The 15,743-nt window shown below is 44.4% G+C and overlaps 1 protein-coding gene across 1 annotated transcript; it reads right to left on the reverse strand.

The window, feature by feature from the left end:
• Nucleotides 1-3,624: 3,624 nt before the first annotated feature.
• LOC114630521 (olfactory receptor 2T11-like) lies at nucleotides 3,625-4,578 on the reverse strand. Its single transcript, XM_028778754.1, has one exon. It carries the CDS (start codon nucleotides 4,576-4,578, stop codon nucleotides 3,625-3,627), a length of 954 nt encoding a protein of 317 aa, XP_028634587.1.
• Nucleotides 4,579-15,743: the final 11,165 nt, after the last annotated feature.

The following is a 15,743-nucleotide window of genomic DNA, read 5'->3' on the forward strand; positions in this document are numbered from 1 at the left end:
CTCCTGACACTTCCTGCTTATGGTGCGGAGTGGTGCCTGGTGGGCAGCTCTGACAAGCAATGAGTCTTCAGTACACATTCAGATAATCAGAACCTGTTCCTATACACTCTGTTCATGAGCTCTTAGGAACTCACAACCAGCAGGGACCTGGGAGATACCCAGAGAAAATTCCCAGGCCTCATGGGGACTCTTCAGAACTAGAAAACTTCCAGTGTGTTGACTTGTCCATGTGAATAATGAATGGATCTTTCACAGACCACAAGCCTTCCCACCTCAGCCTTTCCAACTCAGCCTCACACCTCAGGCTTACACCTCAGCCTTTCAACATCAGCCTCAGACCTCAGGCTCACTCCTCAGCTTTTCTACCTCAGCCCTCCCACCTCAGCCCTCCCACCTCAGCCTCACACCTTAGTCTTTCTACCTCAGCTTCACACTGAAACCCTCAGCTTTCCCTCCTAAGCCCTCACAGTTCAGCCTTCCCACCTTAGCTTCCGACCTCAACTATCACAACTCAGTCTTCCCTCTCACTATAGCCTTCTGACCTTAGCCTCATAACCTAGCCTTCCCACCTCACTCTTCCCACTTTAGCTCTCACACCATAGCCCTTACACCTCAGCCTTTCCAGCTCTGCCTCATACTTTAGCCTCACATGTTAGCCTTTCTACCTCAGCCCTCACACCTTAGTCCTTTCACTTCAATCTTCTAATCTCAGCCTCCCATCTCAGTCTTTCCACCTCAGTTTCACATCTCAGACTCTCACCTCAGCCTTTCTACCTCAGCCCTCACACCTCAGCCTTCCCACTGCAGCACTTCCACCTCAGTTCTTATACCTCAGCTTTCCTATCTCATCTTAACATGTTAGTCTTCCCACTTCAATCCTACACCTCAGTCTCACACCTCAGCCCTCACACTTTATCCTTCTCACTTCATCCTTCACACCTCAGCCTTCTACCTCAGCACTCATATCTCAGCCTTCCCATTTTATCTCTCATACCTCAGCCCTCACAACTCAGTCTTCCCATCTCAGTCTTACACTTCAGCCTCCCTAACTTACCTTTTCTACCTCAGTGTTTCCACCTCAGCCCTCACACCTAGGCTTTCCCAGCACAGCATCCTTCCTCAACACTCACACTTCAGTCTTCCAACTTTAGCCCTCACATTTCAGCTTTCCCTCCTCACCCTTTTCCACCTCAGCTTTCATACCTCAGCCTCACACCTCAGCTTTCTCACTTCAACCTTCACACCTCAGTCTCAAACCTTAACCTTTCCACCTCAGCCCTCATACTTCAGCTTTCCCATTTAAGCCTTCCCACCTTAGCCTTCAACCTCAGCCTCAGCCTCATACTTCAGCCCTCACACCTCAACCTCCCACCTCAGTTTCACCCTTTAGCCTCATACTTCACCCTTCCTACTTTAGCTCTTCCACCTCAGCTCTAACATCCCAGCTTTTCTACCTCATCCTTACACCTCAGCCTTCCTATTTTGTCCTTCTACCTCAGCCCTTACACTTCAGCTCTCACACCTTGGCCTCATACATGGGCCCTCACACCTCAGTTTTCCCACCCCAGACCTCACACCTCAACTTTCCAACCTCAGCCTTCTCACCTCAGCCTTCTTTTCTCAGCCCTCCCACCTCAATTCTCCTACTTCAGCCCTCCCATCTTGGCCTTACACCTTAACTATCACACCTTGGCTTTCTGACCTCAGCCTCACACTTCTGCCCTTACACACCAGTTTTCCCACCACAACCACCTTGGTTTCATACCTCAGGCTTCACACCTCAGCTTTACCACCTCTGTCTCATACCTCAGCCTTCCCACCTCAGCCTTCTCATCTCATCACTCACTCCCACCTCAGCCTTCTCACCTCATCACTCACTCCCACTTCAGCCTTCTCACCGCTTCTCTCCCACCTCAGCCCTCATATCTCAGACTTCACACTGACTTCCCACCTTAGTTCTCACAACTCACGCCTCCTACCTCATCCATCCCTCTTCAACCTTCCATCTCAGCCTCATACCTCAGACTTCACACCTCAGCCCTAACACAGCCCCCTCTTTATCTTTGGAAGGCTTCATTTCTGGCCATCCGCTCCTCAGTGGAGTGTTCTGCCTCTCAGCTGCCATGTGACATTCACACCTCATTTCTTTCTATGGGTACTCCTGAACAACTTAAAAACTGAATGCATTTGTTATATGTAAAATCTTTTATTAAAAAATTGATAAATTTCAGTTTCTATGCTTATGTGGTAAAAAGTATGCCATGATTTTGGAATGTAACAATCTCAAATGATTTAATCAAAATAATTATATCAAATCTTATCATATCACATCAAATACCACACTCAATGATGACAATATTTAAAATTTATTCAGTAAATTGAAATCTGCAATAATAATTTGCTGTAGTCATCAGATTAGATTGTGTTATACTATATCCCATGTGGAAAATATACACTTTATTCCTCTTAACTGAGGTGTGAGGTGAGGTGGATCTTTGAAACATTCATTTATTATGTGTGTGTGTGTGTGTGTGTGTGTGTGTGTGTGTGTATGTCAGCATATGTGGAGGTCAGGGGACACTGTGAGAGTGTCACCTACCATGTGGGTTCCAGAGATTAGTAATACTTGCTAACCATTCCTTTGTGGAGAACATGGGTGAGAGAGAGAGAGAGAGAGAGAGAGAGAGAGAGAGAGAGAGAGAGAGAAACAAGGAGGAAAAACTTGAGGAACTTTCCTTGTGGGGACCCTACAATAGAAGATCATATTAATTTTCATTAAACTTTGAGGACCAGAAATCGATATAATGTCCATGTTATCATAAGAAAACAAAGGTGGTCCATAGAATGTTTTTTTTTTCTTGTTTGGGGTCACATGATATAGAGCTAGGAGCTCAATACTTTTGCACACTTGTTTCACTTAAATCAGTGAGCCTGACCAGCTGTAGTCACAGTTTCTCTGACTCACCATCCACTATGAGTGACCGCTTCAGGAGGATCCAGTCCTACTCAAAGGACAGCAATGTATTACACACTGCTCCCAGCTTCCGTCTGCAACACTGGTTTCCCATAGTGCAGTCTTCATACTCCCACAATGCATCATTCTTCACACTCCCATAATGCACCATTCTTCATACCTAGAGGCATTCTCTCATTTTTTTTCCCAGAAAAATAAGAGGCTGCTCCTATGATCTCCCTGAGAATGTGGCAACATTGGCTACAGAGTAAGTTCTCATTAAACATTTATTAATGAACTGGCCATTGACAGTGTTATAGGGAATATGAATGGGGTGGGATCATTCTTAAAATGCCAGAACAACATTCATTGAGTCTACGTGAGGAACCTGTGTTGTAGATGATGGTGGGGGTGAGAACCCCACCACCAGCTGTCCTCTGCGATTTGACCTGTTTTGTCACAGAGAAGTGGCTTCGTTGGTGAGGGATGAGAGCTACATATATGTGTGGGTTTAAGGATAAGTGTGGAGAATGCTGTTTGGAATTATATTATGTTGCCCTGGTTGGCTTGGGACTCACTACATAGACCAGGATGCTCTGGAGCTCTCAGAGACCTGTCTGCCTCTGTCTCCAAAGTGCTGGAGTTAAGGAGTACCCCACCGTACCTGTCTTCTACTTTAAAATGAATCGTCGACTCGTTACTTTTCTCAGGGCAGCGAGTACCTCCTTGTTCCTCAGGCTGTAGATGAGAGGATTAAGCATGGGGGTGAAGATGGTGTTAATCATGGAGAGTATTTCATCCTGTTCCGGAGTGTGGAAAGAGTCCGGGGTCATGTAGATGATCATGGCCGGCCCATAGTAGAGGCTCACAACTGCCAGATGAGAGGAACACGTGGCCAGTGCTTTCTTCCTGCCCTCTGGAGAATTCATCCGGAGAACAGTGAGGAAGATGAGCAGGTAAGAGGTCATGATGAGTCCCAAGGGGAGAAGAACAAACACGATGCAAATGACCGACACGACCATCTCGTACAAGGAAGTGTCCTCACAAGAGAGCCTCAGGACAGCGGGCATCTCACAGAAGAAGTGATGGATTTCCCTGGAGCCACAGAAGGGGAAGTGCATGGTGTAGACGGTATTGATGAGAGAGTTCAGGGCACCTCCACCCCAGGACACTAGGGCCATCCACAGACAAACTCTAGAGTTCATGATAATTGAATATCTCAAGGGGTTGCAGACGGCCACATAGCGGTCATAAGCCATGAGGGTCAGAAGGAGACACTCACTACCCCCAAGGGCAAAGAAAAAGAAAATCTGGGTCCCACAGGCAACTTTGGAGATGCTTTTCTTTCTGGAGAAAAAGTTGATGACCATCTTCGGGACTGTGGTAGAAATTAAGGCCAAGTCGATAAGAGAGAGGTGGCTGAGTAGTATGTACATTGGGGTGTGGAGGCGAGAGTCTGCCCAGATCAAGAGGACCAGGATGGCGTTCCCCGTGAACGCGATGAGATAGATCAAGAGAATGGAAATGATGAGGGCGCCCAGGTGGTGCAGCTCTGGGAAAAGCCCCAGGAGCACGAAGTCTGCCGAGGTCCCATTTCCTCTGCCAACGTCCTGGACTCCCAACATTGAGCTAGGCAGCGTGCAGAGAAAACATTAGAAATGTGATCAGAATCACCTCCTTTGAATATGGTTATCAAATCCAAGACTAACAAGGTTGACAGGTGGGAACAGACTTAATTTCAGAATAAAACTCTATCTATCTTATGGAAATGCATTTGGGTATGAAAGTTGAGGTCTTGAGACTGAGGACAGGGTTAATTAAATATTTTGTGTGTGACATTAATGTTGATGTGCGATAGTGCAAGCATGAACAGACCAGAGACGGACCAAAAAATCAGCTTCAGAGCCGAAGAGATGACTCAGAGGTTAAGAGCACTTGCTGCTCTCACAGAGGACCTGAGTTGACAAATATGTAGCAGCTAGCTCACAACTAGCTAGCCTAGAATTCCCTATCCAGGGGATCTGATGCCTTCTTCTGGCCTCCTGAGACATCTGCAAGCATGTACGCATGCCTTGTGCGCATGTGCTCTCTCTCTCTCTCTCTCTCTCTCTCTCTCTCTCTCTCTCTCGCACACACACACACAAAAGACATTAAAAAATAGTTGGATTTTAAAATACTTGTTATATAATCATATTTGATGATGTGTAAATACATGTTTTTACATGTGTAAATGCAGTTCTTGAGATTTGAACAGTTTGCCCTGTATGTAGCCTTGTATTGGGAGCCTCCCCCCAGGAGCAAGAGATCACGGATGCAGACAAGGATGCATACGTGGACTGGGACCACAGTAGATGATGCCAGAAGAGCCATGATTTGGAGCTACGGATACTTCTTCCAAGTCACTGTCTTCAAGGACCATATAGAGTTAGTCTATAGGACACTGGGGATTTCCTCTAGTCACAGTGTACATCTCTGCCAAATGCGTTCTAACAGACAGGGTGGTTGTGATCTCAGGAGTTGCCTACCTCATGCAGAGGCGAAGAGCATGATGGGACAATTAGAGTAGCAGGTGTGGATTGTTTTGTTCTGCAAGGGCTTGAGCTCTGCCTTTGAGGGATGCTTTCTCTGAAGGAAGGATGAATATCATGAAGAAGGTCTTGTTCCACACTCATGCTTTCTGATATTCTTAGTCAATGCAATCAGAGAAAATGGAACACTTTTTTCTAGTCACAGGTTCTGTTTGAATCCTGGGCTCTGGTAGCTCAATGATTGATCCGTCTACATGCCAATATGCTAAGACGCTAGCCTGGCCGGCATGTCTTACAATGCAATTAGACTGCTTATGGAGAGGTCTGGAAGCTGGTGTGCATCACAGTGCTTGCCTTGGGTGTTCCAGGCTCTGGGTTCAGTCTTTAGCATCACATACAGAAAACCTGAGTTCACCATTTGCCTCAGCCTCTGCTAACAAGCTTACTAATTTGTTCCTGGCTGAATCACTTCCTTTGTTAGTTTAATGTAGTTGGTGGAGGCAGGTTTTAATACCCAATGGATAAATAGCACGTGCAGCTGATGGCTCTGGGTAGTCACCCACATGATGTGGGTACCCACCTTCACCTGGGTACCATGCCATCTGCCTGAATGTGAGCTTGCTCTCCACCACCCTGGTTGTAATTATGGGATGTCCTAGAACTAACCTGAAATAAAATTTAATACTCAACTTTGGACTTCTCTCTAAAATTGGAGAAAATGAGATGAGCAATCCAGGAGGTTGGTCTTTGGGGTCGTTGGTACTTCAGCATCATAGGTTACCTCCCTGACAGCATCAGTTGTAGTGTTCCCAGCCCTGAGGCAATGCTGTTCCAGCAGACCCTCACTCTGGCTCTGCTTCTATCCCTGTAGGGCCAGGCTGGGACAATCTTCCCTCTCCAGAGAGCAGATGAGGCAATTCTAGAGAGCTCTTTTGTCTCCAAAGCATATAAGATGCTGATGAGGGAATGGGGATTTGGAAGATTTGGAGCATATACCCTTGACATGCTATTATATACACAGCCCTGATTCCCTTACCAGAGGGATACACTTCTTACAACTAAAGTGCATACCGTTGTCCCCACAAAGACCAGCGCTCACTCTGCATAGGGTATTTTTAAGGCCATGAAAATTTAGTTTTGATCTTAAAGCGGGACTTTAGGCTTTGTGACCATGTGACGATAGGCTCTGAGGTGACTTGACAGCCAAGTGACTGAATGAGGCTTTTTAATCGACTGGGCCTTTGTTTGGCTTAATCTACCCAGGTAACAGGCATTTCTGGTTGTGGATGTGTCTGCCTGGGAGAAGCCCTGCTTTCTCACCAGGTCTGTATCTCAGTGCCATCACATAGTGACTGGTACGTAAAACATCTAATACCAAGAAAGGCAAAGATGAGAGGAGTGAAAGTGTACAGGAAGAGAGGCATGGACCTAGTTGAGACCAGGCTGGGAATCCCACAGATGTTATTTTAAGCACTTACCTGTATAAATGGCCTTTGTGGTACTACTGGTTAATGGTGGCTGTGACCGGTATTCTGTCTTCTCAGATCATCACTACTGTGGTCTCAACACTGGGGTGATCAAGTCCTAAGTCAAAAATGACACACAGCCAGGGGTGAGATGATCTTCTCCTTGATGGCTGGCATGACAGGCCTAGATGTGTACACTGAGCTCTGCTTAGCTTTCTTCTTGAGCCCTGTTAGACTCAAAGAACAGTTAGATAAAAATCATGGTTATAGAAAGGTAATAAAGACAATTATGAAATTCAAATACATTTCTGGAAGGGAAGAAATGTCAACCTGTAGAAAGATGTTCATGGTTGAAGCAGTGTCCCTTGCTGAGCAGGAGGGAATCCTGTGGTAAGTTCTTCACCAATCACTCCAGTAGCACTCTGAGGTTACTTGGTTGTAGTTCATAAGCCACCATGGTTGCCCAAGATCAGTACAGGTTCATTCCCTGGATTTGATCCAGGCAGTCGGATCACACTCTCAGCCCCCAGTACATTTAAGCTAGTCACCCTCACAAGGCTGCTCCCAGCTCCCTGACCTTGACTGAGAATCAAGTCAGGAATGGAGAATCTGGGATATTGTTGAGGGTCAGGAACTGGGGCCAGTGGGGAAGCACATTGCTGGATGCCCTTTCTCTCTTCCCTGTCCCCACATCTCCTACTCCAAGTAGAACCACTGTCCCTACTCACATCTATAGGTCTCGGGCTTTGGGGAGGGAAACTCTCATTGATTACTGGAGGGCACAAACGGCTACATCTTGAGAGGATTTACCTGGGACTGAGCTTCACTTCACTTCAGCAAGGACTAGATTATGAATGACCTCAGAAAATGTGGCCTCCCTGAGGGGAGTCTGGCTCCTCTGGATAATCCACTCGGATGATAGATTGATCTGAGACACGCAGAAGAGAAGAAAGCTTGTTCAATGTACACCATGCCACAACAGAGACTGTGACAGCCCAGAAACGAGGAATTAATAGGAGACTGCATCTCAGACAGGAACTGTCTGATGAAACCGATGCCTGCATTACGTAATCACTTCTGGGAGCCCCCTCCCCTGTCACCTTTCCCCTCTGGGAATCTTGCCCCCAGACATCAATTAGTTGTGTTCCTTGATAGATGTTTGCCTTTCTTTGGGATTCTAGCATAACTGTCTGATCAAATGCTAGGGACTTCAGAGAGTGATGCTTACATCTTACTGTGACATCTGAGGTGACACAGGTCAGGGATACACCTTGGAAGTTTCCACTGGAAGGATAGCCTCCCAGCTTAACATAGGTACAATCAACTATAGAACTGACTTTGTGGTTACTTTTGAACTTCCCACATTAGATTTTTATATCTCTCTGAAATGTATTCCTTCATAATCTTAAATGTATTATAAAATATGCTTTGATTATATTCTCCCCTATTAGCCTCTCTTGCACTCTCTCCCTTCCAGCAAACCCCTACTTCCTCCCAACTAGCCTTCCTGCTATTTTTATGTCTTCTTTTTTTGTTTGTTTGTGATCTACAACATTTATTCAAGGTTGCCTGCATAAGCATGATTATTTACTTGAGCAAGATAGGAGTGGCTTCACCATTGAGGAATCTGATCTCCTCCTTCCCCTAGCAACCATTAACTGCCCATGGTTCCTCAGGGAGAGGTGGAGCCCACCCCATGATGGACTGTTGACAGGCTCAGCTGGTAAGTCTGAGTTCAGAAAGACCCTATCCATTTGATCCATACTCAATTGTCTCAAACAAGTCACACCTAGAAATCTATCACCAATGTGGTGTGAACGTGAACACTGATAACCATGAGACAGGAGATGGAAAGAAAGAGGTTGGAAACCTCCTAACTGCTGGTACTGTAGCCGTGTACCACCAAGCCTGCCTCTCTTTTGTTACTCAGCCATTCTCCACAGGAGGAGATTGAAGAGTTTGTCCTAGCAGCCACTGCCTAGACTAAGAGATTTGAGGACTCATACTTGAATTGTAGCCCAAAGCAAAACACTGCTATTGGCAATAGATCTGGGAGTGGAAGGAATTTTTTTTTTCCTGTAAGTCACTGAGATTTGAGGGTCTGTTCACTACATCACATTAATGAAGCAATACTTAACTGATAAAGACAGGTGACATGACCTTAGGGTATCACATTGAACTTAGGTCAATCATAGCCATGGAGGGACGCCCAGGTTTCTTGACCAACATGAACTATGCCAGTATCTGTATCAACGTTATCAATGTTATCAATGTGTCAATGTTATCTTCCTGTTGATCCTTGTTGTATTTTCTGAGAGCCTCCTCTTCAACCTCTTGCTATGGTGGACTTGATGTATCATAGTTGAGTGTACTTTTTCCTCAGCCAGTTTTCCATTCTTCAGTAACAGATTCCAAATATGGCAATGAACTTTTCTCTCTGGAAGAAGGATGCCTTTAAGGTCCAGTTATTATTATTATTATTTTAAGCTTTTACTCCTGAGGATGCTCAAATCATCCTGTTGATCCCCATGGTCCATGACTACTATGTAGCTGTCTGTAACCCCCCAAGTTATCAAGTTCAAGAACTCTAGGGTTTATTTACCTGACCTGGACCAGCAGGTCATTCTTCAGTGCCAGGGTCCTAAGGGAGAGGATCAGGAGATGAGAAAATAAAAAGGCTATGTAAGCTGGGGGTCAAGAGATCTTACATAAGCTATGTCTTATGCTAAGCAAGTTTACAAAGAAGTGTAGTATCATATACAGTTTTCAAGGGAAAAGACCCAGTGGGAAGCTGTCATGCAGTGAGATGAAGTTAGCAGGAAACTATTTAAGCAAGGTTACATAAAGGGAATATAGGACATCTAAAGTGTGTCACAGACTGAGCACTCAGTGGCCTTGGGATGGTTAACTCATTTCTTCAGGAGGAAAAGCCAAGTTTCTAGGAACTGAATCCTTATCTCCTTTGGGGCCCTGGCAGCAGCTCCACACTGGACCTTGCCAAGTCTGCCCCTGGGCAAGGATGCAGAACTAGGTTCCCTTTTTCTTTCATCAGAGTCTCTGACAAGCTTTGGACTGACCTGGCTCTCAACATTTCCCAATGGCCACAGAGTCCTGGGTTGGGGGACACTGTAACTTCTACAATTTCTACATCCTATATACCATAATCTGCCAATTGGCAACCCAATGAAACCCACCATTTCTACTGTGATGTGTCAGGGATCGTGAGGATTTCTCCTGGACTCTCTCACCTGTGAGCTGGGGGTCTTTGGGAAGGGCAGTAGCATTTATGATTATCAACTACCTTGGTACTATCATGGCTTCTTATACGCTCAGCCCATCGTCTTCAATGTTCTTCGCATAAATCCCTTGAGGAAGGGTCACTTTTTTCTCATTCTTCTCATCTTTTGCCATTGTATATGCCTAAAACTCTGCATTTATATACACACAGCACCAGTACCCCCTCCACTCCTGAGAGTGTGCAGGTTGCCATCTGTTTTGTACAACCCTCACACTCTGATGGTCAAACATGGTGAGCACTGATTTTCATGTATGTATCTGCCATCTGTCCTTTCTCTCCTGAAGAATATCTAACTGATGCATTCATCGCTCCCTGCTTCCTGATTGTGCATGTGATGTGAGCACCTGCTTCAAATGCCTGCTGCCTTCACGTCTCCACCATGAGAGTCTGTACCCTTGAACTATGAGCTAAAATAAGGCCCTTTTCACTAAAAAAGTATCGACCACGCTCAATTGAAGATTAGATTATTTGTTCTTTTACACTTATTTATGAGTTCTTATAAAGAACTTATATATTCTGGGTATGGACCGCCCATCAGAGAAATACCTGGCGGGGATTCTCTTTTGTTTTGCAGGCTGAACTGTCTTTGTACTGTGCTGTTTCTCTGTCTCTTCAGCAGCTTTTTATTTTGGTGCAATCTCATTCTTCACTTCTTGCTGTCATGTCCTTGGCTATTGGAGAAAGTCATTGCCAATATCATATCTTGTGGTGTTCCCTGTTTTCCTGTAGTATGTTAAGGGCTCCAGGTCTCATACTAAGGTCTTGTACACCCCTAGAGCTGAGTTTTACAGATGGTGAGAGGTAAGGATCTAGTTTCATTCTTCTGAGTGTGAATAACCTTTTGCTGAAGGTTGTCTTTGTTCCTGTGTCTGTTTCTGGCACCTTTGTAAAGGACCAGGTGGTTGTAGTTGGATGGGTTTATTTTATTTCATTGGTTTAAGTTTCTGCATTTGTATTACTGTCGGGCTGTTTTTGTTACCATGGCTCTGTGATGATAGAACCTTAAATAGAATATTGTAATACTTACAGCATTGCTATTTCTGTTCAGGATTTGGTTGGCTATTCAGGACCTTTTCTGTTTCCATATTGCATCTCTGGGTGTTAATAGTGAGACTTGGCATAGTTCTCACTGGTTGGAGATCTGAGTGGCCCACATTCCCAGTAGATCTTGCAAATAAGGAAGAGATGTGTGCTTAGATACAGAAGTAAGACAGGGGCCCTCTAAAGACACCAGGGCTTTCTTTGCATCTCTTCTCTGCTAATAGAGTTCAAACAATCAAGGGAATTTCTCACAGCTTCTTTGCAGGAGGTCAAAGGTAAAGAAGGGACTGAGATAAATGGGTTACAGTGTAGAGTTATGCTAATAGACTTAATACTATAAGACTCCTGGATACCTGACAAAAGTTTCAAGAGAATTGTCATGGTGGAAGTCGCCCAGCTTGTATCGACATTCATAGACAGTACAAATGAAGAACATCACAGGGGGTAAAAAGACAGACAAAGTGGGAGGAGGGCTCTTATATGTAAAGTAAGTGTTTGGGGAAGGGAGGAAGAGGTGGAGTGTGTGACTCAAGAGTTCAACACAAAGGGCCTAGAGACAGGGAAATTATTTCTGGAGTGTCCCCCACCTTACCTGCCATCTGGGGAAATGCGTAGACTGCAGGATTTTAGTACTCACAGCTTATGACTTTCTTGTCCATATTGCTGTATGTTGGCATCTGGGGTCTGTTGTCACCCAGTGTGGGGTAACAGGTGAAGGTTGGTAAACAGCTTCTCCTATAAAATCATGTATCATTTGCAACCTACCTGTCTAGAAATCATCCTCCCATTCGCCGTCTTTAATGGGGTATCTCATGCAAGTGACAGTCTGGATGCTCTACTCACCCTAGGTTCAGTCCAGCTGCCCTTTTCATCCTAGATCCTCACAGTGGAAATTAAGGACAGCCACCACGTCCTCGAAGCTGCTGGGACTATCCACTCCTAACTCCACCCCATCCTGCAGAAGCCACAAAAGTTTGCAGCTTGCACTCTCTGCCCATGGCTTCTGCCTCTTGAATAACTCAGGTTCTTCCTCAGATGGGTTCCCATGCTCTGACATGCTCCCTTCTCTTGTAATATTTGAATATAATAAAGTATTCTTCCGATGTCAGTCTTCTAAATAAAACACATATTTTTAACTGCTGTGGACAGTTTTACTACTGTTTGACCTGACTGTGGTTTTACTATATTATTGACACAGTGTTCTTGTATAGCCATGGGGAGCTTTAAACTTGCTATGTAGCTGAAGATGACCTGGATTTATGTTCTTCCTTTGTCCACCTGCCAAGTCTTGGGAATATGGTTTTATGTGCCCGTGTCTGTCATTTCCACCCCTTTGAATTTTGTCATCTAGTATAATTAGCTGACTACCAATTTCAATATAGGATATCAGTGTGTTTGTGTGTGTGTGATAATGGCCATTTCCCTCTCATACTTCCAGCCTTTCCTTCTCCCTTTGGCTACTGTTGCCTGTTTTTGTTTTTGTTTTTGTTTTTCGAGACAGGGTTTCTCTGTATAGCCCTGGCTGTCCTGGAACTCACTCTGTAGACCAGGCTGGCCTCGAACTCAGAAATCTGCCTGCCTCTGCCTCCCGAGTGCTGGGATTAAAGGCGTGCGCCACCACTGCCCGGCATGACTGAACTTTCAAAGCCTTGGGTTTCCTTCCTTCGTCTGTCTTCAATTTAATTTTAAGTTAAACTTCAATTTTACCTTTCTGTAAATGAGACAAGAGAATCCAGACATTGCTCCCTTAGTCAGAGTGGCTCTGCAAACTTTCTTTGTTGAGAAAGCAGAGGAAATCACTACAAAATGTTGAAATCATAAGACATGGATGATACAGAAAAGGAAAGGGAAAACCTCCCTCTCAAGACCTCAGTGTGTGGGAGAGATGTTCGAGTCAGCTATGCATGTTCCTGGCCAGCTGCGGAAGCTCTGGAAGTCTCTGTACATCTCCATTATTTGGGGAATGATTTGGGACAGAGCACAACATAGGCAGACCTTCTGGAGAGTGACCAACACTCACCTGTGGTAACATCACCAACACCCTTTGACCCTGTGCTGGCAAACACCCTATTCTCCCACCACTCCCACCAGCTCTTGGAAATGACTGATTTTCTGTACACAGTTCTTTCCCCCAGAAGTCCTGTTGATGGGATCATACAACACGCAGCCTTTTGAGGCTTGCCCTTTTCACTTAACAATATGCATAAAAGGCTTTCTTGCTGTTCATTAATTTTCTTTTAAAGGCTCTACCAGCACCCGACCAATACAGATGCAGATACTTACAGCCAACCATTGGACTAAGCCCAAGGACCCCAATGGAAGAGTTAAGGGAGGGACTGAAGGAGCTGAAGGGGATTGCAACGCTATAGGAAGAACAATATCAGCTAACTGAGCTCCCAGGGACTAAACCACTAACCAAAGAAAATACATGGAGGGAGCCATGGCTCCAGATACATATGTAGCAGAGGATGACCTTATCTGACATCAATGGGAGGGGAGGCCCTTGTCCTGTGGAGGCTTGATGCCCCAGTATAGGGGGATGCTAGAGCAGTGAGGCAGAAGTGGGTAAGTGGGTAGAGGAGCACCCTCATAGAGGCAAAGGGGAGGGTGGAGAGGGAAGATGGGATGGAGGGCTTTGTGGGTGGGTAACCAAGAAGGTGGAAATCATTTGAAATGTAATGAATAAAATGATTAATAAAAAAGGGAAATTTTTATTAATACAGACTAGTTTGCTTAAGATTCTGAAAGGCATGATGATGTTGGTTTCTGGCTTTTAGTGATCATAAATAAATTTACTATAACTACTCACACACTGGTTGGACTTTATTGGCTTACAGTGAGTGTATACAGTGCCCATAAAAGTTGCTAACTGGGCAAATTATCTCCTGGACTCCTGTGATAGAGTCTGCCATTCAAAGAATATATTCATTGAAGGAAAAAACAAGTTGGATCTTTTTTGAAGGAATATGAAGCCATTTGGATCCACTATCGGTTCCTACACATCACCTACTGCCTGTAGTCACAGATTGCAACACATGGACATCAGCTATGATTAGTAGGTAAGGAAAAATAAGTTGTGAAAGCTAACAGGAGATACTAGGTCAGGAGAGGAAGGCTGTCCATGCTTCATCGCTGGAATTAGCACACAAAGCACATTTATGTCAACACTACAATTTAAATGCTAAATATATGAAATTACTTTTTCATGCATACCTTATTAGAGCTGGGAAAATATTCTGAGAACTTAAAGATACCAAGGATTAATTTCTCCAACGAAATGGAAAGTATATGGAAGACAGAAGAGAACAGAGTTTCATCCAAGTGAGGTTCTATGAAAGGAAGTCAGGAGTGTGTTCTAGCAGAAAGCTGTGGTATCTGAAACGATGACTACTTAGCCGCTTAAAGTCGTAAATCCCTGTAACCGAGTGCAGAGACATGAAGCCACTCTGCGGTGACATGATTGTAAAACCATGCAAGTCCCTGGGCTTCTAAAGTGAAAATTCTGTGGCTTGTAGTTTTAACTTCTTCATAACTTTGGAGTCCTTCATTTCAAAAACAATTTGAATTAAAGTCCCCACACAGTAAATCCCATGTCACTGTGAGATCTTTCTCCAGAAGGTGAAGATTTGTCAACATACATTTTAGTGACATAAAGCAACCTCAACCATGACACACACCAAGGAGTGGTCTGAGTGGAAAGAGAGAAGGATAGGGTACTTAAGGACAGCCACTGGTCACCTTTAATTTTAGCTATCATTTTCCAAGCCTGCCACACTGTTAAAATTTCAGGAATTAATTGATTTATTTTGTTGTTGTTTTTTAATTTGTGGTTTAAATGGTGTCAACTTTTAATTTGTCACATTTATTTTTAAGAGGTGATTGTAGGAGAATGAGCCTGTAATACTCAGTCTCTGCTCTGGAACGTGGACCTTTATTATTAATGGTTTCTCTTAAAGGCATCATGATCATGAGACAAGTTCATCTCCTGTAGCCTCAGAAAGCACATTGAGTATCATCTCTGTGCTGGGAATGCTCATTATTTTGATAAATATAAAAGATGCACTAAGGGCTCATGGGAAGGGTTGAAGTGTAGTAAAAAAAGGTGCTTCATATCTATCCCTGAAAGAAGAATCTAACTGCATAGATTACTTCAAGGGACGAAGTGAGAGTAAAAATGTGAAAAGGAGACACTGACAGGATGATACTTAATTAGCTGTGTCAATCAACACGGGATGATAGGGCAGCAAATAGGTTCTGGACTTGTGACTCGGCGAATTAAGAACCCCTTCACCTTTGCACAGATGTCATTGTCAAAACCCATGTGATTTTACAAATAAGTAACACTAAGAGTTTACTGAAGGCATCCCGATGTGAGTTAAGAACAACATTCTATCGAACTCCACTGTATATGCGCCTTACACGTTTCTTTCTCACAAGGCTCTGTTTCCAATCTGGAT

Source organism: Grammomys surdaster, unplaced genomic scaffold (assembly GCF_004785775.1).
Source record: "Grammomys surdaster isolate TR1022 unplaced genomic scaffold, NIH_TR_1.0 340, whole genome shotgun sequence".
NCBI classification, from domain to species: Eukaryota; Metazoa; Chordata; class Mammalia; order Rodentia; family Muridae; genus Grammomys; species Grammomys surdaster.